At 43.7% G+C, this 26,101-nt stretch overlaps 3 protein-coding genes and 1 non-coding gene across 7 annotated transcripts in view; all 4 read right to left on the bottom strand.

Moving 5' to 3' along the window:
* Positions 1-2,166: 2,166 nt before the first annotated feature.
* Positions 2,167-4,267, bottom strand: LOC110507420 (large ribosomal subunit protein bL28m). Of its 2 annotated transcripts, none has more exons than XM_021587406.3 (6): positions 4,064-4,267; positions 3,442-3,756; positions 3,182-3,334; positions 2,907-3,041; positions 2,632-2,718; positions 2,167-2,482 (listed from the first exon to the last, which is right to left on the bottom strand). In XM_021587406.3, exons 2-6 carry the CDS (start codon positions 3,727-3,729, stop codon positions 2,387-2,389), a joined length of 759 nt encoding a protein of 252 aa, XP_021443081.1. In that variant the 5' UTR covers positions 3,730-3,756; positions 4,064-4,267; the 3' UTR covers positions 2,167-2,386. The 2 variants fall into 2 exon arrangements, with proteins under 2 accessions (XP_021443081.1, XP_021443080.1); XM_021587405.3 differs by having other exon boundaries at positions 2,632-2,721; positions 4,064-4,263.
* A 380-nt stretch (positions 4,268-4,647) lies between these two features.
* trnastop-uca (transfer RNA opal suppressor (anticodon UCA)) lies at positions 4,648-4,734 on the bottom strand. The gene has a single exon. It is a non-coding gene; the product is annotated as a tRNA-Sec (tRNA).
* A 5,044-nt stretch (positions 4,735-9,778) lies between these two features.
* On the bottom strand, positions 9,779-15,677 carry LOC110507422 (uncharacterized). Its single transcript, XM_036965610.2, has 5 exons — positions 15,406-15,677; positions 13,725-14,534; positions 13,218-13,589; positions 11,352-11,808; positions 9,779-11,247 (listed from the first exon to the last, which is right to left on the bottom strand). The coding sequence occupies exons 1-5, from the start codon at positions 15,554-15,556 to the stop codon at positions 10,929-10,931; spliced, it is 2,109 nt and encodes a 702-aa protein (XP_036821505.2). The 5' UTR covers positions 15,557-15,677; the 3' UTR covers positions 9,779-10,928.
* A 3,677-nt stretch (positions 15,678-19,354) lies between these two features.
* The window catches only part of LOC110507413 (protein phosphatase 1 regulatory subunit 37), a 53,574-nt gene continuing 46,827 nt past the window's right edge, over positions 19,355-26,101 (bottom strand). For all 3 annotated transcript variants that reach the window (XM_036965562.2, XM_090224305.1, XM_036965561.2), the window contains 3 exons: positions 24,099-26,073; positions 23,863-23,961; positions 19,355-23,703 (listed from right to left, as the gene is read on the bottom strand). In XM_036965562.2, the coding sequence (XP_036821457.2) occupies positions 23,873-23,961; positions 24,099-26,073 (2,064 nt within the window). In that variant the 3' untranslated portion in view covers positions 19,355-23,703; positions 23,863-23,872. The remainder of the gene's footprint in view (positions 23,704-23,862; positions 23,962-24,098; positions 26,074-26,101) is intronic.

The raw sequence follows: 26,101 nt of genomic DNA on the forward strand, positions 1-26,101 counted from the left end.
CAGCTTCCAGGAATTGTGTACAGATCCTTGCAACATGGATCTCATGCTGAAACATGAGGTGATGGCGGCGGATAAATGGCACGACAACGGGCCTAAGGATCTCGTCACAGTATCTCTGTGCATTCAAATTGCCATGGATAAAATACAATTGTGTTCGTTGTCCGTAGCTTATGCCTGCCCATACCATAACCCCACCATGGGGCACTCTGTTCACAACGTTGACCTCAGCAAACCGCTCTCCCACACAACGCCATACATGCTGTCTGCCGGTACAGTTGAAACTGGGATTCTTCTCCAGTGTGCCAGTGGCGATCGAATGTGAGAATTTGCCCACTGAAGTTGTCTACGACGCTGAACTGCAGTCAGGTCAAGACCCTGGTGAGGACGATGAGCACACAAATGAAATTTCCTGAGATGCCTTTTGATAGTTTGTGCAGAAATTATTCGCTTGTGCAAACCCACAGTTTCATCAGCTGTCCGGGTGACTGGTCTCAGACGATCCCACAGGTGAAGAAGCCAGATAGGGAGCTCCAGGGCTGGAGTGCTTACGAGTGGTCTGCGGTCGTGAAGCCGGTTGGACGTACTACCAAATTCTCTAAAATGGCTTATGGTAAAGAAATTAATATTCAATTTTTTCAATTATCTGTCAACAGCTCTGGTGGACATTCCTGCAGTCAGCATGCCAATTGCACACTCCCTCAAAACTTGAAACATCTGGGGCATTGTGTTGTGTGATAAAACTGCACATTTTAGTGGCATTTTATTGACCCCAGCACAAGGTACACCTGTGTAATGCTGTTTAATCAGCTTTTTGTTATGCCTCACTTGTCAGGTGGATGGATTATTTTGGCAAAGGAGAAATGCTCACTAAAAAGGATGTAAACAAATTTTAGCACAACATTGAGAAATAAGCTTTTTGTTCATATGGAAAATTTCAGGGCTCTTTTATTTCAGCTCATGAAACATGGGACCAACACTTTACATGTTGCATTCCTATTTTTGTTCAGTGTATATTTGTGCTCTTGTGAATGAGGATTACAACTCCACCTGGAACACGCAAGTGGTTAAATATAAAAACATTACTAGGTGCCAAATAAAGTAACACGGTTGATGATTTGGAACCTTGTGTGCAACAGGGAGTGGCAATTGAATCCAAGCTTCACAAAAACGTTGTATGCTCGACCCGCTCACTTTTCCAACACAGAATTGCCAAAAAGACTAGAACCAGCTCACCTGCTTTTACACTATGATTTGACTAATAGATATTCAATGTTTCTTTTGAAATAAATATTTTAAAAGAATAGTTTCATCATATTAAAAAGTGAGTTCAGTTAACGCAACAGGGTTGACCTTAAAATGAGGGAGAGACGTAAATGAATAACTAAATAATTATCTTCAGAAATGAATTTGCCAAAGCAACAAAATATCTAGGGCTTTACAATGACGGAGGGATTGACGGTGGGACACTAGCAAGCTTTTATTCAGATGTATTGACTTCTCCATGCGGTCTATATTAAAAGGGCACTTCATTTAATAACAGGCTTTTAAAATTCAATATTGGTGCACAATTTCCACTTCAAATATCAAAGGGATGCAAAAAGGCACCCTTTTCGTGGAACTACCTATTTGTTGTGTAGCAGGAATAAACCAGTCATGGTTGAAAAGGAGAGACACGTCCTGCAACATGACAATAATTTAGGCCTATACATTTTTTTTTTTAAAGCAAAATAAACATATTAGGATTCCTGCTGCTATCTGATCTCCTGATGTATCCATTTTACAATTAGACCTACATGTTTTTATTAGCCTACCATTATTACAATACACATGAATCAAACACCTCCACTTCCTCCAAAAATAACAATATTTGCTTGCAATACAATTGGTCAACCACTAGAAAATGTGAATCTTCTGCATATGGTATGAACTGTACCTGCGATACGCACACTTCCCCATTAAGTTCAACATTTATCAATACGGGAAAACTGCCACAAGCACGGTTTAGAGTATTTTTCCGTGCGCAAGCACCTTTGATAAAAGAGGCTCCTTCCTGGCTGTCTTCTATCATTCTTAAATTCTGATACTGAAAAACACTTCCATCTAGAGGATAAACTGGAGTATGACAGTCTAGATTAGGCATCATATTGTCAATAAAAACAAATCAAGAAATGTGAATATTTTATTCCTCAGACAAATGAGATATCACTGATCAAGGAAAGTCTCACTATCAAACAGGAATGGGGAATATTTACATCGTAACAACCCAGATGGAGATATGTCCAAATGTGCTGCTGAAAAATAGAACCTGAATAAATAAGTGTCTTTCAATGGGACGAAGTGTCACTGTCAACAGGAAGTGACCTTAGTGCTCCTCAGAAAATGACCCTTACTTCTTCTCCACCAGCTGTGGTTCAGAGAGTTTCTGGATGGCCAGCTCCTTCACCAGGTTCTCCACACAGCTCTTGAACAGAGGCTCCGGCTCCTGGGACACAAAACAGAGTCCAGTGAGAGAGAGTATGGGACAGAGTAGATACAATCTAAAAAATGTGTCGATATCGACCGTGTATGTTTACCCTGGCAGGGTGATTACTGAGTGACACCTGTTCTTATTGACTGAAACGATGCAGTTACCTTGTGCTCCAGTTGTCTCTGTTTCTCCACAGCCTCATCCACACTCAGGCCAACCCACTCAGCCTCCTCTGCAGGGATCTCAAACTGCTGCTGGGGGCAAGGGAAGAGGGGCGAGGACAGAATAGGAGGGAGAGATAATGTAATGAGATCTTTTAACTACAAACTGACTTTATGAACTCCTGCATCATCTCCTATAGCAACTTGATGAACGGTCAAAACAAAAAAAAGTCTGTTGATACTTCAAACTGTCATGGTCCAAAACATAACGAACCCACTTTGTACTTGGTGTAGATGTTCTCCCTCTTGGCAGGGTCCTCTGGGTAGAGCTGGGTGTCTTTAAAGGCCAGCCTCAGGAGCATGGCCCGCCTCAGGTCCATTCCTAGCTTGGAGTTCAGGTCCTCCTTTGGTGTCTGGAAGAGAATCAAATCAAGTCACTGGATGATGAAACCCATGTTAAGTGTCATCTTCTCAAAACACTGCACGTTGGGGGATTTACATATATTCACACACAATAGCTAAAGATGACAACATGCAGCCTCCTCTCTCTCACCCTCAGGATGTAGTAGTCAAAGCCGTAGGCAGCATCAATGAGGTCTAGTGCGCGAGCCGTTACGGTGATGGTGAACTTGTGGTTGAGGATCTCACTGTACAACTCTCTGGTGAACAGCTGTGGCTTCCAGACTCTTTCCAGCCTGGTGGAGAGCTGAAGAAAGAGACATTGTTATGATACACACTTTATTCTATATCTGAGCATGTATGTGAATACAGGGAACAAAACAAATGTTAATTAACGCCCTGCATAGTACTCACTTTGTCATTGTTGGCATATCTGAAGCCTGATATCCATCCCTCACCTCCCCATAGGCCATCCTGGGACTCTGGGGGGTAGTAGATGGGGATGGGGACGTCTTGTACCCGCTCCTTGTGCCCTGTTTTGGGGTTGGCCCTGTACTTGATTCCCAGGGCCTTCCAGTGGACCGGGGTGGGCTGCGTGGTCTCCTCCAGAGAGCGGAGGTAGTGTTTGGGGAGGCGGGCATAGATCCCCTGCTTCAGTTTCATGGCTTCCCAGATTTTTGGGGGGTACTTGTGGAGAGGCATGGTCACTGAGCTGGTGTTGACACACGCCTAGTTAGGGAAACATAAAAATATCATAGGGAAAAGATTAGTCTTATTTACAGTCTTATTTCGTTAAAGGAATATCGTTGCATTTAAATGTGCTTGTGTTAAACTCGTTGTTAGACAACATCAAGGTAAGGTCGGTGTAGCTATCTAATTTAGCTATATATGTTGCTGCTGGATTGTCCGGCAGTCAACGGCGAACAATACCACACGTTGCTAGCTAGCTAGATAGGACAGCAATGAAGCCATTTATAATAGAATTCCAAAATTGTTGCCAAATACTAGTTTCTACTCAGCTCAAATAGCAATTTACCTTTTAATTGGATAAGCGACAAATTACACCATCAAATGAAGCGTATTCCTCTCCACGTTACTTCATAATCAAGGACATGCACACATTTCCGTAAAAGATGGTTCCGCCCACTCACCCTAACAAGAACATCGATTGGTTAAGAAAAAATACGTTGAAGTGGTGATTGGTTTACCGGGCTTGCCAGTCATTATGTACATCCGGTCTGGTTCGTTGAAGGATGCAAACCACATGGGCCGCGGCGCGCGCAGCACCTGACTTTTGATTGACAGGTCATCTTTTCATCTCCTTTTAGTCATTTAGCAGAAGCAGTCAAGTGCTTTGATCAAGGGTCGAGGATTCGAACCCACGGCCTTTCAGTAACTGACCGAAAGCTCTAATGTGACAGCTAGGCTACCTTTCATCAAGACTGTATGACTATGTTGAAATAAAACCTTCCAACGAAACAACTGTAGCCATTTAATTTCAAGAGCTCTACAAGGAACGGATTTTTGTTGTTGCGTAGAATTCTCTATCAGCGAACTGCGATGAATATTATAAGTGGGGGGGGGGGGTCAAAGACAACACAATTTCGCGGTCAGAAATCACGCCCGAAAGGTGGAATTGAACCACTCTGCCGCTAAGCAGCTACAGGTTTGAAGCCTGCACCTCGGACCACCGAGGCTCATCCGGGCATTTAAAAGGGAGTTTCCAGTGACAATTTATACCTGACAGTCTACATAAGTGTTTCAGTCTCGGTTTCCAAATTTTGTGTCGAAAGCAACCATACTGTTTAGTATAAGGAAATGTAAGGATTTGCTCAATTGAAAATAACAAGCGTTTTGCTGACTCTATAATGAAAGAAATACAAATATTAAACGAAGTTTGTTGTTAAAGGAGGATTTTTCGAAATAATGCAAAATAGCTCAGATTTTATTGGCTGGTTGATAACAAAAGGGGTGGAGTTTCTATAGTCTGAATCCAGGGTCACCGTCAAATAATGTCTGATCCCTGGCTCTGACCCAACTCCCCAAGGGTGTCTCATGTGTAAAATAGGACCAATGTAAGCACCCACCTAATTATCTTACTTTATTATCTCTGTAGTGAGGTATCTTATGGAAAAATACTGTAAATGTAAGCCTATTACTGTATATGGTTGGCAGGACACTGAAGGTAGAATTGCCCATCATAAAGAGACATTTTGACAAAATGCACAAGTCCCTGGTTTGAATCCAGGCTGTATCACATCCGGCTGTGATTGGGAGTTCCATAAGGCGCCGCACAATTGGCCAAGTGTCGTCCATGTTTGGCCGGGGTAGGCCGTCATTGTAAATAAGAATTTGTCCTTAACTTTTGTTCTTAACTGACTTATAAAATAAAAAATAAAAATACATTAGGCTGTGTAATCAGTGTCTCTAACGTAGGAAGAACATGAAATTGGTTTTCTCATTTGTGGGTTCATTCATTTCAGACATGTTTTGCGCACAAAGGAAGCAGAATGTCTTTGGTTAAAATGATTTTATTCCAGCGCCTTTGGTGAAGATAGGCACACAACCTTATAAAAGCAATCCATATGATATTTCAGGATCATGCATGTATATTTGTATATACTAAACAGGGGTTCCCAAACTGTTTTGGCCCGCCAACACCCAATTTTGATATCTGAAAAATCTTGTGACCCCAACAATGTGAAAGAAATGATGTAGCCTAATTAACAACCAATTTTTACTCTTTTATTTGGGGCTATGGCAGTCAATTGAAAAACATTTTAACATTATTTCTGATTGCCTTCTCATCTCACCATCACAGACATTTTAATGTGGGGCTATGATAGTCAATTGCAATTTAGTCTGACATACTATCTCTTATCTCACCACCACCAATGAGATGAGTATGTCGCGTTGTAGCATCTTATGCCGCGTTCAAACCTACTGGGAACTAGGAACTGGGAATTAAGAAACATTGTTGTTATCGCTTTAGTACTATTTTCACAAGTATGTGGTACAATTTCACAACTCTTAGTACAAAACTCAAAACAGAGCATAAAAAAAACAAAAAACTTTAAGCATATTTACGATTGAATAAGTACACCAACACAAAATCACAGGGTAACTTTTTTCACCAAACCTAATCAGTGTTTCATCTAGAAATAACTTTCATACAAAGTATATTCCTTTCACAATGCAATGCTCACAATACTTTTCATATGATTCTCTTCTCATGTTTAAATACATTTGATCATCACTGCACTTGATGGTTAACCACTTAACCGTTTTGTAAACCTATAGATTTTAAACTGGTTTGTCTACTATATATGGCTTTTGAGAACTACAGAAATAAAAAGTGTGTTTGTAAAGTATAAACATCTAAATGACATGTATGATACATGATAACCATACATAATGATTACTCGTTATTGCTAATTGATTTCAACATGGAGCAGGATAGACAGCAAGGGAGAGGAAGAAATCAAAGAGTTTGCGGACATGGGGCTGTCAGAGAGGTGGGCATGGGCCCCATCAAAGAGGTCAAAGAGGTGGGCATGGGCCCTGTCAAAGAGGTGGGCATGGGCCTTGTCAAAGAGGTGGGCATGGGCCCCATCAAAGAGGTCAAAGAGGTGGGCATGGGCCCCATCAAAGAGGTGGGCATGGGTCCTGTCAAAGAGGTGGACATCAGAGAGAGGGAGGCAGATGGCAGGGAACTGTTGTGTCTAATGAAGTCCGGGCCACTGTCATTGACCATGTGGTAAACAGAGGCCTTACCATGGCAGAGGCTGCAGATTAGTTCAGCCCAATCTGAAAAGATCAACTGTCAATTCGATCATGAGAACATTTTGCCAAGAAAACCGTAAAGTCTGCAGGATATGCACTATGCTTTACTATTACATGTACAGTCAATTTCATATTGTAATGCATGTAAATTCACACAACATGTTACAGTATTCTTCCCAGTGGAGACTCCTCAGAGGAGGAGGGGGAGAACCATCCTCCTCAGTGAGTTTCATAAAAATGAAAAAATTTTAACATTTCAAAAGTTATCCTTTATACTATTCTAAATATAATCATGTCACCAAATAATTTATTAAAACACACTATTTTGCAATTAAGGTCTACAGTAGCATCAACAGCACTCTATAGGGTAGCACCATGGTATAGCCGGAGGAAAGCTAGCTTCCGTCCTCCTCTGGGTGCATTGACTTCAGTACAAAACCTAGGAGGCTCGTGGTTCTCACCCCCTTCCAAAGTCTTACACAGTAGTTATGACAATTTCCAGAGAACGTCTTCCAACCTATCAGAGCTCTTGCAGCATGAACTGACATGTCCACCAAATCAAAGGATCAGATTATTAATCTAGTACTGAATGCATAAACTACAGCTAGCTAGCATTGCAGTGCATAACATGCGGCGAGTAGCTGACTCAAAGAGAGAAAGACAATAGTTTAACAGTTTTTAACAAATTAATTTCTTACAAAATGAAGGACAATCAAAAGAGTGATAGAGAGAGAGAATTCGTAATTATGACTTGTTTCAGGAAACTAGGCATATGTCGGGGTCACTACTCCACAGGAGAGCCATTTGAACATAAACAGTTTTTTTAAAAATCAAAACGCATTTTTTTGGGCAGAAATGCCTTCTGAAACATGTGAACTTTAATGTGCCTTAATAACAAACTTGTATGTAAATATGAATAAAATTGTTAAATTATGAGCCTAATTGGTTTAGCCACAGAAAAGGCAGCATCCTTCCCGCTATCCATGTTTAGCTGAGATAATGAGTCGACATGTCGAAATATGAGTTTGGATTGGTCTGCCATAAAGCACGCTTCTGTCTATTTGAGCTGGTCAGTATGTGTCTAATTCAGCTTTAAAAATATATATATATATCTCGTAGTAGAACTGCATAAGTGTTGCTCTCCACTTTTCTGGAGGACAGTTTTGAAATCAGTGGAATTAGAGTACGATAGCTGAGGAGATGGAGAAAACACCTGTCTCTGGATTACATCTTCAAACTCAAGGCAACCATGGCATCCGTGACAGGGAGAAGCATCCATCCATGATATATAAGGTCTAGTCTAGCTAGCTACATTTTCAGATATGACACATTTCTAATTTTGACAGAAAGTTATGTGTATGATCTTATTATTCGTATCTCAGAGCCATTTGCTTTTCTAGTTATAGCCTAATGTTATTTAGCTAACATTGAACCTGGTGGGTTAGCTACCTGCAGATTCATGCAGGGTAGTAACGTCATGAGTTGGGATTATGGTTCATTGTTTAGCTAGCTAGCACATTTCTTAACAAGACTCCACTATGCAAGTAACCATTTCAATAGAATGTCATTGCGACAACTGTTGATAGACATAGCTGGTAAATTAGCTCTCGTTATCTACTCTGATGTCAGAGCACTCTCGTCTGAGTGTGTCAGAGCGCAGAATAACTGACAAATTTACGAACCAGCTCTGCTAGGGTGAGTAAACTGGTCAGTGAGCTGTTCTCTCATTTGTGTCTAGAAGTAGCTAGCCAACGTTAACCAGTTAGCTTGGGTACTTGACTGCTGTTCTTAGAGCAGAACGCTCAGATCACCCCTTAAAGAGATGGGTTGGGCTAAAGCTTAAGAGGGCGTGAACAATGCTGAATGGGTGTAGACAAAGAATAGCTCTCAAGTAGGTACCAAAACATACAAAGGCCATTTTCTCAAAAGTGAGGTTACAAGTTTATCAATTTTCAAAGTACAATTACTTTCCAATTGTTCCTCAAATGCAGTGTATGATTCACAATGTTGTAGTTCTGTGTCTCTGCTTTAATCCAATGTAAAAAAACACAATTTCAAATTTTCCTACATAAAAATGAATCAAGGTGGTCGGTCACAGCACTTACAGTACTCAGCACTAACAGTACTCAGCTAGCAAATGCAGCTAGCTAGTTTAGCCTACTCAAACACCTTGCTCAAACAGAAGGATGCTACGTTAGCTAGCCTGCTGACTTTCCAACACAACACTGGAACTCTTCCAACTCAAGGTAAGCTTTTGGTTTGATAAATGTATTGCCACCAGGGCCTGCCAGTGTAAGTGCTAAACTGCATACTGACTGTACACTGTAACGTTACTGCATGATTGTAGCGGGTTACCTAACACTTTAGTTCTATTACCTATGTTGACTATGATGTTACTTTAGCAAATATGGTGACAACGATGTAGGCTGTGTATAGTGGTTATGATATGGTTTGGCTTGGAAAGTTTTTTTTGCCTGATCACATATAGCTGATGTGTTGTACATTGAAGTCCACAAGCAAAGGGAAAAGGTACGAAGAGGAGAGCGTGAACTGCGTTTACACGTGATCAAGGGTGTATTCATTCGTCTGATTCTTTTGAATTACATTTCTTGAAGGGAAGCAAACAAAACGGTGTTAAACATACCTGAATTTGTCCAATAGAAACTCTTGTTTGCAACTGTTGGACTAATGATTACACCCTATGTTAGTATTAGCCATGGATGAGGCATGCGGCATCAATACAGACCAATGTCAAGCTTGGATTCTCCATGCCAAAAGGTTTTTCCCACGGTGCATGAAGAACGAGGACATTCACTGTGATGTGGATGATAATTTATGGCTAAATGCTTAAGACAGGCTTGATGCAAATGAATGTGTGCTAAACGTTATGTTTTATTTTCATTCATTTAATTTGTTTAATTTAATATCTTACAGATAGTACACCTATGTTGGTATTATATTTTTAATATTTTCTTTTGCATGAATGATTGTAGAGGATGTCTTCATTGATCACACATTGGATAGATACTGTATTACGGAAATTATAGAGTTTCTGTCAATTTCGTTGGGTAACGTAAGTGTATTACCTAATGTGAAAACGGTGTAATCTACTGTATTTTACAGTACTGTAGCATATTACTTTCAGCACTTCTAAGGGCGATTTGAAACATGTACTTTGCATTGTTTGCTATTGGATTAGCTGGTAGTTAAAACGACTACATTGAAAAGATATAATGATGTTGTGTTACGGTGATTATACCAATGTACTCATTACATATTCAAAGCGATAAAAAAAAAAAAACTAACAGCACTTAAAGCTGTGTGTGTGTGTCTGTGTGTGAGAAAGTGTTAAACTTCTAGAACATTGATAAGAGGGAGTACTTAAAAGCACTTAAAAGGCCTACTTAAACATTGGGAGCATTAATAGCTAGCTGTATGTTTCCGTGACTTCTGTTGTTTATGGTGAAAATACTCCCAAAAAATTCTGATGCCATTAACTCGATTCATTCCTGTGATCGTTTGACAGCACCTAAACGTTCAATGTAAACAAAATGTGAATGACAAGACAGAACTACGTCATCAATGCGCAATAATGGAAGTGAAAATATGTTTGAAGTGGCATTATTGAATAAATTCTTCATAGGGTGAGTGACTTGACTTTACAACCCACTGTGTCTTTGGTATGGCACCGTGTTAATACAATAAAATACAATACCGGCATAATGATGTACTACATGGATAGATAATACATTATATACAGTAAACATACAGGCACTTTCTGAGCACCCATAGGAATGATGTTAAATATCCCATCCCAAAACAAGACACACACACAAGCATAATGACTACTGTGATTTCTACTCTTTACCTGAGAGCCTAATTCTTACATTAGGCTATCTAGCTCTCTAAAATTACCTCAATGACATGGGGACGAAGTCTTTCAGAATATTCTGACAATAATAATCTATTATATTAATTCCCCAGGCTGCATCTTAATTTCCCAAAGTGGTTTACTCCCCTTCAGTCCTCTACATCTCACATCACATGAATATGAAGGAAAGAAGGCAAGGAGCCCACTCTTCATTACTGAGATACATCCTAGGGCAAAGGTCCTTCCCTCAAAGAAAGGCGTTCTCTATGATCAGCACGTGAGGCTCCTCAGTTTCCCCAGCAGGGGGTGCCAGTGGCTCTGTAGACCCTTCCTCCAGAGGAGCACAGCACATCCTCCCAACACAGCCCTTCCCACAGGCCAGGCTACAGGCCAGGTGTGAGGGCAGTGGGGGAATCTCCCTATGGATGATGGTGCGGTTGGTGTTGTTGTTGTCCATGTTGCCGTTGGCTGAGGGAGTGGAGAGGAGGAACTCTGGTTGTACGGTACAGCAGCTCACACCTACACTCTGTAACACCTTGGTGACCCCCGACATCAGATCACCACACCTGTGGGAATAGATGCATATTGAGGTAACTGTATTACGGACCTTTCAACACCATCTCCCCAACATCAACATTCATTGTTTTGTACTATAAAAACAGATAAAAACCTGTGTATCTGGAACCCAGCGTGGCAGTGGACATGTACAGATGCCACCAGGCAGCTCTCTGTCAGCTGCCACACGTGGAGGTCGTGCACCGCCTGCACCCCTGGCACACTGGCGATTCGCCGGACCAGATCAGACACACACACCTGGGGCGGGACGGCCTGGAGCAGCAGCCAACCGTAACGGCACACCTGGGACAGAGCGGTGGCCAGCAGCACCACCACAGCCACCATGGAGAAGCCAGGGTCCAGGTAGATGAAGGGGCCACAGGCCCCAGAGCCATGCAGACAGTCTGGGCCCAGGAGTAGCAGGGTAAGCCCATTGGTGAGGGCCAGGATGGAGCCCAGCAGTGCCTGGGTGAGGGTGATGAGGGATGGGAGAAAGGCGGGAAGTTGAACCCTGAGCCTTGTGGGGCTTTCTGACTTTAGGGCTGAGACTGTGGTGGGGTCTGTCTGATTATCTGAGGAGACAGGATAAAAAGGGGGTAAGGCAGGAAGAACTAGACAAAACTGAAATAGTTAGTCTGTCTGCCACTCATTAAATGGCTTAAGATTATTAGTATAGAACATTTGAAAAATGTCTCAGTTTCACTTAAAAAGATTTCACTTTTGTATACCCAGTACCCAGTAGTTTTGAAAGTTGTGTTCACGAATATGTGCGCCACGTCATTGCTCCCTCTGTCGTGCTGCTGTGCGTGTGCATCATGTGCATCTTGCTAGCTGTCACTCATATGGCGAAAGCTCATTGGTTGAACTCGAATTAGTGGGGGGTTGGCCCAGGTGGGGGGAGAATGGTGCAGCACAGCTTCCAGAAAAAAATATGCTTTCAAACTAGGGATTTTGTGGCTAATTGAGGTAAAACAGTCATTCTGCTCATAGATTATGCATGTGTGAACTACACATTGATACTTCCAGCCCACTAGTAAAAAATACTTAGCCAAAGTTCTGGACCATGTCTCTAAGGTCAAAACATTTGACAGCAATGCCATCAAATGAAAGTCAGTTGGGAACAGGTCTTTGATGTCCCAGTACCTTGGCATCGGATCTATGAACTGATATGTAAAACAACAATTGACACACATTCATCCGTTCACTGCAATCTTAAGATATTTTATACTTGCTACAAAAAGAATGCTCAATATGTACACAACATTGTCTGACCGGTGCAGCCTGGAGGAAACATAAGCAATAGAGCACATTCTAGCACTGTCCATCGGTGGCTGGCTTATGGAGTCAGGTCCAGGAATGATTATGTCATAATATCAGGGTTCAGATGGACCAAAATATTGTTGGGGGGGGGGGGGGTGGATCTGAAAAATTACAATCAGTCAATGGGTAATACCATTGTAGTCTTCGGTAAAGTATTTATCTTATAGGGCAATATCGGTAAGGTTCAGAAGCCTCGTAAGACGTCGCAGTAAAATAGAGGGATGTTTTGCAAAAGGAAATAGCAAAATGGTAATATACTTGGAAAGATGGTTAATCTGTGGACACCAGTGGGTTGGAGTTCAAATCAGAATGAATGGTGGATTGGCCGCTGTGATTGAAAATCCAGGAAATTAGGGACATACAAGTATGTATAATCCTTTAACTACATGTACCGTACATGAGTGAAAATAGCTGTAAGTAGCAGTACAAGTATTGTTGCGTGTTAGTTTACTCCAATCAGGGGATGAGTGTAGGGTTAAATAAAACCATAATAAAAGGCGATTAGAAATGATGCAAACAATTAAATTGATAGAACCCAAAATCTATCTGCAAAATTAAAGTTGATCTACACCCTAGTCCTTTTGATTTGCTGTTAAATTCCAGACTAGAGCGGCTAAGAACACAAAATGCAACAACATGAAGGTCAAATAAAATTTCTCACCTCTGTGTCCCACACACTTAGACACCTCAGATTTGGGGTACCTTGGATGACAGCCACTGGCCAATGGATTTGGGAAGTTGTTTGGTGTCTCTGCAGTTCTGCAGCCTGCAGGGAGTGTGTGTGAGTATGCAGGGTGTGTGTGTGCTCCATGGCAGTGGTCTGAAAGGGGACCTTGAGGGGCCACGGTATGGAGTAGGGATGTCTGGGGTGGGTGCTGAGAGTCACTGTCAGGGTTCAGGACACTGGAGGTTCCAGGGTTACAGAGTACAAGTGTTCCATCTTGGAAGGCACCATCCAGAGATGTAGTGAGGTTACTGAGGTCATTCTCTCCACCCACTCCAGTGCTGTCTTTGGTCTGGACCTCAGCCTTGACTGTGGTGTGTTGGAATGAAAAACAAACAGATGTTCATTGCTTAAATTCCAGTTAACCTGCTAGAATAATGCAGAACGTGTACACAATTCCCTCCCACACTGACATTAATAATAAAAGCAAAGAATGCTCTGTGCCTTTTGCATTCACACCAAGGACAGATCTCTCCTCCCCCTCCCAGGCAGCTCTAGTCTTGGTCCCAAGCCAGTTGCCCCAGCTGAGCCCCAGCAACAGGAGGTTGTAGAGCAGGCTGACAGCCCCCATCACTGTGGCCAAAAGAGGGCGCTGTATAGGGTGGGGCTGCAGGGTGTGGCTGAGGATATCCAGAGAGACAGTGACACACAGGGCAGCCAGCAGGAGAGCTGAGATTAGAGCCCCCAGGGGCTGGACCCTCGCTTCGCTGTAGGACAGGCCACACAGGGAGGCCTGAGGGGGGAGGCGTCGGGGAAAAGGGTTGGCTGGAACAGACAGGGTGGGATGGGGATAAGAGGTTAGCTGGTTGGACTCAGAGTGGTCAGGGGAGAAACAATGGGTTGTTGTAGGGGTGAGAGGTTTGGAGGGAAACTGGGAGGTGGTGGTGAGGACAGGGGTTGAGAGGGGAGGAGAGGGACAGGAAGCTGAGCTGGAAGGGATGGGGGAGACACAGGAGATGGTTAAGGCATATGGGGGAGATTTGACAGGTGACTGAGTGGTGGTGGAGGTGATGGAGGTGGAGAGAGGAGAGGCAGGTGGCGGTTTTGGGGGGCCTCTGCCCAGGGTGGGTTGACCAAGAGGAAGAGCCATGTGCATGAGGATGAAGAGGGTGTGGAAGACGTCCACCGTGGTGATTAGGGAGTCACAGAGGCGGCTGACAACAATCTCACACAGCAGGAGCAGGAAGGTCAGGACCAGCATACCTCTGTGCAGGGAACTGCCGTGGGGGAGCCCCAACCTGCTTGCCATCTCACCTGTCAGAGGATACAGACACATGACAAAAAGTAACATTTCTCGCTCAATATTGATGGAGCAGCCCATCAGATGCAAGTTAATGTAATAATTGTATAGCATTTTCTATCAATGTTCACTACTGCAAAGGTAATTTGGTTACCCAAAGTACAACATATACTCTTTAAAAAATGGGTTCCTAAAGGGTTCTTCGGCTGTCCCCATAGTAGATCCCTTTTTGGCTTCCATGTAGAACTCTCTGTGAAAAATGTTCCACCCGGAACCAAAAAGGGTTCTCCATTTCTCCAATGGGGACAGCAGAATAACGCATTTAGGGTCTAGATAGCACCCTTTTATCTAAGACTGTACTGTTAGAAACAAAGTTACAGACCAGGCAAATCCTGTAACCTTTAGTTCTAGCTAATCTGCCCTGTGCTATAAATTGACAAATTTGATTTGAAATGTTTCAAAGGAGCTTTAGCACGTCTCTTGTTCAGTGGAATGTGTTACCTTGCAATGGTCCAAACCAAACTTAATAACACTCTAGCCTAGCTGATCCTAAAAAGTCATATAGGAATTAGTTTCACAGCATGAATAACCTGCTTGGAGCACACACACACACACACACACACACACACACACACACACACACACACGTGCTCTGACTGAAATCTGACTAAATCAAAAAGTGAAAAACAATTACCGGTGGTAGCCTAATGCAATGATGTGCTTCTAAATCAGAGCAATTAAAATTAGGCTAGTCTGACGACAAAAAAATCCCTGACAAATGGTTTGCCACTATCACTTTTAAATAGTGTGAATTAATATTTATATTATTGTTTTAGAGTTTCTTTACCTTTGACGCGCGGTAGATCACAAGCGTCAAATAATCACCTGGTAAATGGTGGCGAGGTAATACGTCCACATTCGCGCTTCTGCGTGCCGAATTAAAATGTTTCCTTGTGTGTTCTGTTCTGCTCTCTCCTCTCCTCTCCTCTCCTCTCCTCTCCTCTCCTCTCCTCTCCTCTCCTCTCTCATCTCTCATCTCTCTCTCTCCTCTTTCTCTCTCTCTCTCCCTCCTCTCTCCCACGCCCACCAAACTCCCAGGTTATAATCGCTGTCATGTGAGGGGATTCGCTCTCATCATCCTTCATTATCCCCAATCTGCTGTCCCGTTCCCTTGTGTGGGTTAAGAGGAAAGCCCACCCACCCATTTAACCCGTTACTACCCACACATCAAGAAAAGGTCATGCTGAGTGAAAGTAATTTAAACCTGAGCAAAGGTTATACTATAGTGAACAAAAATATAAACGCAACATGCAACAATTTCAACGATTTTGTTTAGTTACAGTTCATATAAGGAGATCAGTCAATTTAAATGAATTAATTCGACCCTAATCTATGGATTTCACATGACTGGCAATGGGTAGGCCCTCCCACTTGGGAGCCAGGCCCACCCACAGGGCAGCCAGGCCCAGCCAATCAGAATTATTTTTTTCCCCACAAAAGGGCTTTTTCACAGAGAAATACTCCTCAGTTTCATCAGCTGTCCGGGTGGCTGGTCACAGACAATCCTGCAGGTGAACAAGTCGGACGTGGAGGTCCTGAACTGGCGTGGTTACACATGGTCTATGGTTGTGAGGCCGGTTAAACGTACTGCCAAATTGTCTAAAACAATGTTGCAGGCGGCTTATGGTAAAGAAATGAACATTACATTCTCTGGCAACAGCTCCGGTGGACATTCCTGTAGTCAGCATGCCAATTGCACACTCCCTCAAAACTTGAGCCGTCTGTGGCATTGCGTTCTGTGACAAAACTGCACATTTTAGAGTGAACTTTTATTGTCTACAGCACAAGGTGCACCTGTGTAATGGTCATGCTGTTAAATCAGCTTCTTGATATGCCACACCTGTCAGGTGGATGGATTATCTTGGCAAAGGAGAAATGCTCACTAACAGGGATGAAAACAAATTTGTGCACAGAATTTGAGAGAAATAAGCTTTTTTTGTGCGCATGGAACATTTCTGGGATCTTATATTTGAGCTCATGAAACCAACACTTTACATGTTGCGTTTATATTTTTGTTCAGTATATATAGTATCAATAAGAATAAAGCTGTGTCATAACGTCAGGGGGAAAGTTCCTAATAATGTCATATTCATCATAAAAACTCATTGTCATACTTGACAAAAACTCATTGTCATGCTTGAGCGACCACATCTTGGTCTCCAAGACCTGAGCGGATTCCTGTGGCCACCCAAATGGCAAGTTGTGATGAGACAGAGAATAAACAATAGACACTTCAAACATTTTTTTATTTGACCTTTATTTAACCAGGCAAGTCAGTTAAGAACAAATTCTTATTTTCAATGACAGCCTAGGAACAGTGGGTTATACCTGCCTGTTCAGGGGCAGAACGACAGACAGCTCGTTCAAATTCTTATTTACAATGACGGCCTACACCGGACGATGCTGGGCCAATTGTGCGCCGCCCTATGGGACTCCCAATCACGGCCGGTTGTGATACAGCCTGGAATCGAACCAGGGTGTCTGCAGTGATGCCTCTAGCACTGAGATGCAGTGCCTGAGACTGCTGCGCCACTCGGGAGCCCGAGTCCAACTCAAGATTTATTGACAACCGGTCAGCAAGAGAAGCATATGAATAGCATACAATATTCAAAATACATGTTAGATGACATCTTACATTCAGCAAGCTAGGGACTTTCCTTGGTCTCAGCCTATGAACTTCATACAGGATTGTCCAGGTTTGTCTTGTGATGGTCATGCTGACATGCCATCATCCCATGATACACAAATAGGAGGCTTAGTCGTGCCCTGGACATATTATGCTATTACAAACAAAGGAGAACCCTTAGATTGAGAAGATCAACTCACCATCCCATGAGTGCCCCTGGATACTGGATACATATTAACCCACATGAGCACCACGTACTGAAAAACACAAACCTATCCCTCTGTAACAGAGTGAGAATTCCAACCCGAACTGGGTGCGAACTCACAGCCCTTTTCTTCCCCTCCATCCATGCCAGTGTAGATGCAGCGGTGCCAGGGCCCCATCTCAGACAGCTCCTCCCTGCCAGGAGCTTGGTGCAGTCCAGTGAGCCAACAGGCTAGATGAGGGTTGACACCACAGAAAAGTCTCTTTCACTCTTAGACCAACACGCCTGCACATTCCTCAGGCCCAGGGAAAGGCCTGGCGAGGAAACACTTGATCACTTGCCACTGTCCTTAGAAAAGAAACTCCTTATAAAGGTTGAATAGTTGGATCCTACAGATTTTATGACCCTTTAATAAAAGAGAATAAGGTATGCGTGGCAACAGCCAGAGCAGCAGGTAATTAGGTAGCATGTTATCCCTCACATACCTTCTCAGGTTACAGCTGCTCTTTCAGCATTGCAGTCACACTCAATCCAATCTTTGCAAAAACACAAACTGAATCTGTGTCCAGAGGTTGGCTGACTGACAACTTGCAAAATATTACATAATACAAGACATAGCATAATATATCATATGAACAACGTGGAGTATTTGTTCATCTATAAACCTATAATAATCATCTAATAACCTATAATAAACCTATAATACTCCACATAGCCTTCCCAGCACCTGTCGATTCTATGGGACATCTGTGGATGTGCAAAATTTCCCTCTACCCTCTTTTCAACGTCTTGTGCTTACTCTGCATGTCATCACAGATATGACAGTGCTGTTTGGGTATGTTGTCTGCAGTGGTGGAAAATGTACCCAATTGTCACACTTAAGTAAAGGTTAAGATACTTTAATAGAAAATGACAAGTAAAAGTCACGCAGTAAAATACTACATGACTAAGTCTAAAAGTATTTGTTTTTAAATATACTTAAATATCAAAAGTAAACGTAATTGCTCAAATATACTAAAGTATCAAAATATAAGTGTAAATCACTTCAAATTCCTTATATTAAGCAAACCAGACAACACCATTTTCTTGTTTTTATTTATTTAAGCATAGCCAGGGGCACACCAACATAATTTACAAACCATGCTGTATCTATTATTTTCTTCAGGAATGTAGTGAAGTAAAAGTTGTCAAAAATATAAATAGTTAAGTACAGATACCCCTCCCCCCCAAAAAACAACTTAAGTAAAAAAAATACTTTAAAGTACTACTTAAGTACTTTACACCACTGGTTGCCAAAGGGAAACATTTGCCAGAAGGGACACACGAGACTGAATGAGTTTGGCCTGTCCACTGACACTCAAATAGTTTAATAGCTAACACTGCTGACCCTTAACTTTCCAAGACAACCACATTAGTTGATCAACTAGACACCAGATTGTTGACTTATTGTTATGGCACTCCTCTGTCCGACCTCCGGTTTCACTTAGTGTGCTGGGACAGAAAACTACAGCAGCGTCAACCACAACAATTGTACTAAACACAGCTGAGAGACACGGTCGACACTGTGCTGGTGGTCAATTGGGTTTTGGTCTTACAAATGCTACACTATTCCTCAACACAACTGGGGCATATACAGAACATATAATGAATACATTGAAATATGTATAACGCTTTTCATTACAGAAACTCTAATCAGGGAAAATAAATATAGATGCAATATACATATGGGCCAGCAATCTAGGCTATGAAAATGACAGTCTGTAGAAGTAGGTTTTAAGGCCCTTTTAAGTTCTCATGGATGGAGCGGCTCTCGGATGGTCAGGGAGAGCATTCCATAGGCGAGGGACAAGGCAGCATGGAGGCTCGGTCCCCCATAGTTTGGAGACGTGTATAAGATCCTAGCTCAAAGGGCAAGGCAACAAACATGAAACCAAGAGACATGAGAAATTAGGAAACCCTTTATTTCAACCAAGATTATACACAAAATCCATAAATGCAGTAAAACTTGAACCCAAATAAACAAAAACAAGACATTGTACCTTCATAGATAGTTTAGAAGAACACATTATGAGATGTAGGTGAATCTACAAAAACACCACAGGTCACAATATTGCACAATATCATTGCTTATATGATTCTACCTCATAAGTCTGCCTGTACTCTAAAGACAACACTAATGTATTTCAGGTGAGGTGTACTGAGAGCAGAAACCCACTGCACAACTTCTAAATGTACTGAAAGTAAAAGGTGAACGAGGAAGCTGAGAAAAGCAGACTTAGAACTGAAGGTCACTTTTAATTTGTTTTCAGTGTTGCTTTCCTTGTGGATTTAAGCCTTTTCATGGGTGGCAGTTTGGGCTGGGGAAAAGTAGAACAAAAATAAATAATTGCATAGATACAGTAGGGAAGGGAAGAAACATGAAGGAAAAAGAGCTATTACATGTTAATGTTCGCATGGGTGTTGAGTTAAATCGATTCCAGAAGGTCCTGCCCTTAGTCTCTCTATCCAATCCAGATCCCGCGTGTCTACTGTACAGAAAGAGAATGGCCCTTAAATGTATTTTTACCCTCTGTAAATCAGGGAGCTTTGGAGATGCTGAGTTTCGCTTATGAAGTCTATGTTTAAGGCTTTCTCTAGCCCCCTCTCCTCTTTCTCATGATCTTTATTCATATAAGCAGCTGGGGGGGGGGGGGGGTTGGATTAGTATTGGCTGGAATTCCTTCAGAACCAGATTAGTAATGAAAAAAAAAAAAAAATTACCCCCCCACACACACACAATCCCCCACGCCCCATGAGCCTGTCTCTGAGGGGGGCGGTGAACCGCCTCAGGGACAACTTAAAGTTTGGTCACATTTTTGGAAAGTTCAGATTGAGCCATGCCATCCCAAGAAATCTGGAGAAAAGACAGACCTTTTTGAGTCTAGACATAGTAGGGAATAACATCCATACCAGAATAGTACTGAATGCTTGGCCAAGATGCCACTTCATACTTCAAGTATGCCATGTCATAGTAGGACGCGATCGCTGATCCGAGTGGTCTAAATGTTATTTTTTTAAAGAACCATCTCTATATCAGTACACATGTCCTATTGGCAAAAAAAAGGAGAAAATATATGATAGAAATCCATAGAATACATTGAAAATAGATAAAACAATGGCAAGCATCAAACAGATCCTGTTCTCTCAATACCTCTCTTGAAAGAGGGGTCACTAGTCTGGCCAAGCTATCGGTCAGCTCTTGTACTGGGCCTTGGACCTGGTATGCGAATCAGATTTCCACTATTGTTATTTGTAGTTCCACATTGTGTCCGTGGATTCTGTGTGAAGTGGATTACTACTTTTGTCTTTTAGAACTCAGACAGGTAACATGGTACCCTCTTACATTAAGCCTCTTAATTCCTTCAATACAAAGCAGTATCACCTTGCCTAATACAACTCAGACCAGGTCACATCCCATCCGAACGAAAGACGACAGGACAACACCCATTGAGATACACAGTATTCTTATTCCATATCTCTGACGCACCAGAGATCATCACGCCAACCTGATACCAACAAAGGTGATAGTCATTTTGCATAGGCAGTCTCTCACTCCATCCATCCCTGCCTTCCTTCCTCGCTCTAGTCTGGTTCTAATGTCTCAAAGCTCCAGAACTTGTTAAAATGTGGGTTAGAACACTCTTGGAGCAGGCTTATGAAACACTACCAAAGGCCTCCTACAAAGACCTTTAAAAAAAAAACTTGAGTCTCTAAAACTGATGTGCTGTGACATTGTCAGTTAAAGCCATACCATTTCCTTCCTCATATAGAAAGCCATTTTAGGTCCATGTCACCTTGACCAATAAATTCTTCTTCTCTACATCTGAATAACTGGAATATGGCCATTGGCTAATTTGCTTAAACATACAAAAGAAAAAAGAAGAGAAACATGGAAACACTAGCAGCATTTAACTTGCTTGTTGATGGGATGGTACTAACCAGCAGAATAGCAGTGCAAACCTACAGACCTACAGTACTTTGTCCTAAATATGATGGTCCGTCAAATGCAATATTTTCAGAAAATTCCAAATCATTTCCACGCAGAACATCCAAATGCAGTTCCCAAAGAGTATTTCCAGTGAAACACTCCGTCACTTCATTAGTCAGTACATGCATTTATTTGAGAGAGGAACAAAAAGTGATTTGCCATACATATGTGATTACCAGCACATTTCGATTAATTTAACAAATAATTAAAAATGACTAAAAATGAAAGCATTTACAAACAGCAGGGGCAGCACAGACATGATTACCCGGGCTGAGAAACAACCTGGTTGACCAGGGAAGGCAGAACAGTGGGATTGAGACAAGGGGCTCTATTCAACCAAAACCTATATACAGAGGATCCCGCAGCTGAGACAAACCTGTCTTCTTCTTGCACTGTAAGAAAGCACCTTTTTTTTTGCCTTACCCTGGAACCTTCTAGATACCGGTTGAATAGGGCCATTGGTACCTGGCCCATAGGTTCACAGTGGTGGGCATTCAGGCTCACATATGTCCCAGGATGGTATAAGACAGAGTACCCCTGTGTTCACTCAAAACTTTTACCCACCTGTTTGTGTTCATATCAATGTCCTCCTGGCCTACAAGGAAAACACCAATATCCCCAGCGCTCCCAGGTGGCCTTAGCACAGTGGTGTTTAAGATGTCAAGTTTCAACACAGGAAGTCTCTCAGTCAGCACAGGAAGTCTCTCAGTAAACCATCCCTCACGTAGCTCCTCCTTAGGAAAACGTTCATTTTCATAACTGCACTCTCCCCCCTTCCTTATTGCCATATCCGTTGATCCCGCCACCCAGCATACTCTTATCTACCCCCCCCCCAAAAAAAAAAAACTAAACGTAATAATTGCTCTAATTTGAATCTGAAATATACACCAAAATGGGGAAATCTTTAAAAGCAAACCCCACGGAAAATAACTAATAAAATGAGGAAGAGAAGGGGAGGAAAATAAATCACACAAAGAAAAGGCTCATACAACTATAAAATAAATACAAAAACGACTGATTTCTCCAAGCAGCAAAACAAAAAGAGATGGAATTAAACCTAGTCGAGTCGAAGGCAACATGTATCCTGTGTTGAGTTGGGAAATGAGATGGCACAGTGTTGTACCCGCAAAATACAAAGAAAGAGGGAGAACTTGAAGGAGAGAGACGGTCAGACCTGCTTTTTATTTATACTCCTATTGAGTGTCACACTACATTTAAATCACTCTGGTCGGAGACCAAAAAAAAATTAAATCAGTCTGGAAAAGAACGTCTGATAACTGTCCAGTCGAGAGAGAAAAAAAGAGAAGAGAAAAAAGGGTAGACTTCCTCCGTAATGAACGGCATTACTCCGTCAAGGCAGACATTTTGTTTTCCAACATTTACAGAGGTTTCCAGAAAGCTTTAGATTGGAGTAACTCCGCTATCTTATTCTTAAAGGAAACCCAACATAATTTGTGACTGAGACCGTGTGCTTTTGGCAGATGACAGATGGTTTGGGTGTTCCCAGGGCGTTGCTGGAGAGACACTGGAGGGGACGATTCCTGAGGGGGCCAAAGCCAACGGAGGGGAAGGAACAGAAAAGAAAGCGATCACTTTGGCAGAGATCCCTTACGAGGTGGTGGTGGGGGACAGATAAAACTGTAACACACACATTCCTTGGTTATAAAACCATCTGTGCCCCGCTGTCATTGTCAGAGAATGACACACAAAGCCAGTGGGTCCTCTTGTCTGACTCCCACACAGCTGTGCACACACTTTCGTCCAGCAGAGGGCAATAGCATGGTTTTGTGTCAGTGTGCAAACCCACAATCCTATGAAGAACACACGTCGGGGTGGAGCTGGGGGTGAGCAGAGTGTGTCCTGTGTCTTTGGTTAGCGCAGTGATAAACCCCCTCCGTCCCTCTCTCTCTCTCTTTCTCACCCCCCCCCCCCCCCCAAGCATGAGCATGGTTTCCTGATTGACGGAATGTAGTGACAGGCAAAAGGTTAGTGTGATTTTCTTAGTGTCCATTCTTGTTTATTTTGTTAAACTTTCTTTACAATACAGTGTGCGCGCGTTTCAGTTGAAGTGAATTCCTTATATGCTGTGACGAAGCTCAATGATTGTTGTTTTGGGTCTTTTTTTCTTTTTACTTAGATGACAACTGGTCCTCTGTTTTCATAGAGAGGGGGTGGTGAGGAGTTCGTGGTAACGACAACAAAATCGGAGGAGCAACACGCCGAGTCACCGAGACGAGTCCTGTGTTCCTCTCTCCTACAGAACCACTGCAGAACAAACAGATAAGACCGACATTAGAGCACACATTGCATTACTTGATATAGATCGGCCAATCTATTTTTGGGGTGTGTTACCACAAATGTGTCTAGCGTGTGTGGACTGTACATTGTAAAGAGATCCAGGAGATTTAGTAAGTGTGGGTGTACCATGACACAGCTATGGTGCGTCTCTCCCAGTCTCCAGGCTGGCCTCCAGCAACAGCTCCTCCAGGTCCTGACCACAGCTCAGCTCTGCTGTGACACTCACTGCAAAATACACACAAACACATTCTGTCAGACTGTGTGCGTGTCTGCAAGTGTACCACGTGTATACCGTATGCATGTGTTGGTCACACCCGTTGTCCCACTACAGTCAGGGTGTTCCCTCAGAGCCTGTGACTCACCGTGCTCCATCACACAGCTGCCAGGCCCAGGCTTGGGGCCCTCGGGGTCCAGCAGGTGAAGGGCGAACTCTGGCTTCAGGCCGTTGGGAAGGGCCGAGCCCACCACCTCCTCCACGCTCTCCCCCTCGTCCGTGGAGCTCTCGTCTGGGGACTCCTCTCCCTTTTGAGGGGAGCTACGGCCCTCCACCTCCAGGGAAGTGTCTGTCTCGGCTGGAACAGGTGAGGGCTCAGCGGGAAGAGTGGTCTGTGATTGCCCCTCTGGTTGAAGCTGCTGCTTCTGTAGTTCCTCTAGAACAGGATGTTGTTGTTGCAGTTCCACCTGCACAGGAAGTGCCTGTTGTGCTAGTTGCTGCTGTTCCTCCCACAGATACAGTTCTTGTTCAGTTTCTGCTTCTGCTACACTCTCCGTTGCTCCCTGCTCCGGCGGACTCTCTGGCGCCACCTGTTGCTGTGCCCGTGGAAGTGTCTCTGCCGGTTCCTGTTGTGGGGGCAGAAGCTCAGAGTCTGGCTGCACTGTTTCAGGCTGTGACTGGAGCAGTGCTGTTAGAAGCAGACTCCCCAGGGGCTTCGTGTTAGTCTGTGTAGCTAGCTGAGGTGCTAACTGTTGTGGCGCTAACGGTTGCTGAACTGTGTCACGAGCCTGTTCCGGACTCTGGTCCTGCTGTGGAAGCCGTTCTGACTGCATGTCATCTTCCTCCTCTGTGTCGGTTTGAGACTCCGCCTGTTCACAAAGTGTCTCTTCTACTGGGTCCTGACTCTCCTCCTTTTCCACAACCACCTCCTCCCCCTCCTCTCCTTCCAGCGCAGCTTCAGTGGACTGCTGCTCAACAGCAGACTGTTCTAGCCGGGGCTCTGTAGTTGTCTCTACCATCTGCTCTGTCTGTTGGGGTGATGCTAGTGTTGCTGCTGCTATTTCTGTAGGAAGGGAGGGTGAGTGTGATGTCTGGGCTGCTGTTAATGAGCTCTGCTCCGCCAGTACAGGTTGAGAACTGTCTAGAACGTCCTCCACTTCCTCCTCAGCGGGCTGGGTTAGGAGGTTGGATGGTAGTTCTAGCGTCTCCGACGGGTTATTAGGAGTCTCTACTACGGTCTCCTCTGAAGGGGGTTGCTCTGGCGCAACAGGACTCTGCTCCATCGGTTTAGGGTTGACTGTCTGTGGGTCGTCTGAACTCTGGACCAGCTCCTGTGTCAGTGGTGTGGGCGTGGCCTGGGGTTGTGTTCTCACCTCCTCCTGTGGGGGTTGTGAACCAGGATGTGGTTGCTGTGTGGTTTCCTTCACTAGTGACACCACTGACTCTTTGGAGACCTGGGGCTTGGTCAGGCCAATCTTCCCCAGGACCTGGAACTGCTGTTGGTCAGATGGGCTCTCTACTCTGGTCACCATGAAGATCTTGTGGCCCCTCCCGGGGCTCGACACAGAGATACAGCGGCCCGGAGAGGGGGGCGTACCGGGGGCCCCCGTGGACTCTGTGACGGTGATCCCTGAAATGATAGACCCCGTAGCTGGTGAGGCAGAGGGGACGGGGGGTGTCTGTGAGGCATTGAGGGGGTGCTGAGTTGTCGCGGCCCGGAGTGAAGGACCAGTGTGTTTGGGGGCGGGGGAGACGGAGGGAGCTTTAGAGAGAACCACCTCTTCATCCTCTTCTTCGTCCGTGTCCGAGTCGGACTCCAAAAGCAAAGGCAACACCACTCCCTCAGAGCTCGCTGCCAATTGGCTTTCAGTCAGGCGCTCAGTGTCTTTCACTCCTTCCTCTCCTCCCTCACACTCACTGTCTTTCCCATCGTTATCAACAAGCTCGCCGGAATCAGCTCCATCCTCCTCTATGGTTCTGTCCTCGGTGGCGATCTCGGCCATGGAGGCCGAATGCATCTGCTGCTCGGTCTCCTCCTTCTCCTTGGCTAGGATGAAGTTCCGCTTGCAGCCGTTCTGGATCTCAGCCAGCAGGGAACGCTGCGTATCGATGAAGCTCTTCACCTGGGAGGCAGAAGGAAAACAGGAATGA

The sequence above is a fragment of the Oncorhynchus mykiss genome, chromosome 27, assembly GCF_057628025.1.
Source record: "Oncorhynchus mykiss isolate SJ-2025 chromosome 27, ASM5762802v1, whole genome shotgun sequence".
Lineage (NCBI taxonomy): Eukaryota > Metazoa > Chordata > Actinopteri > Salmoniformes > Salmonidae > Oncorhynchus > Oncorhynchus mykiss.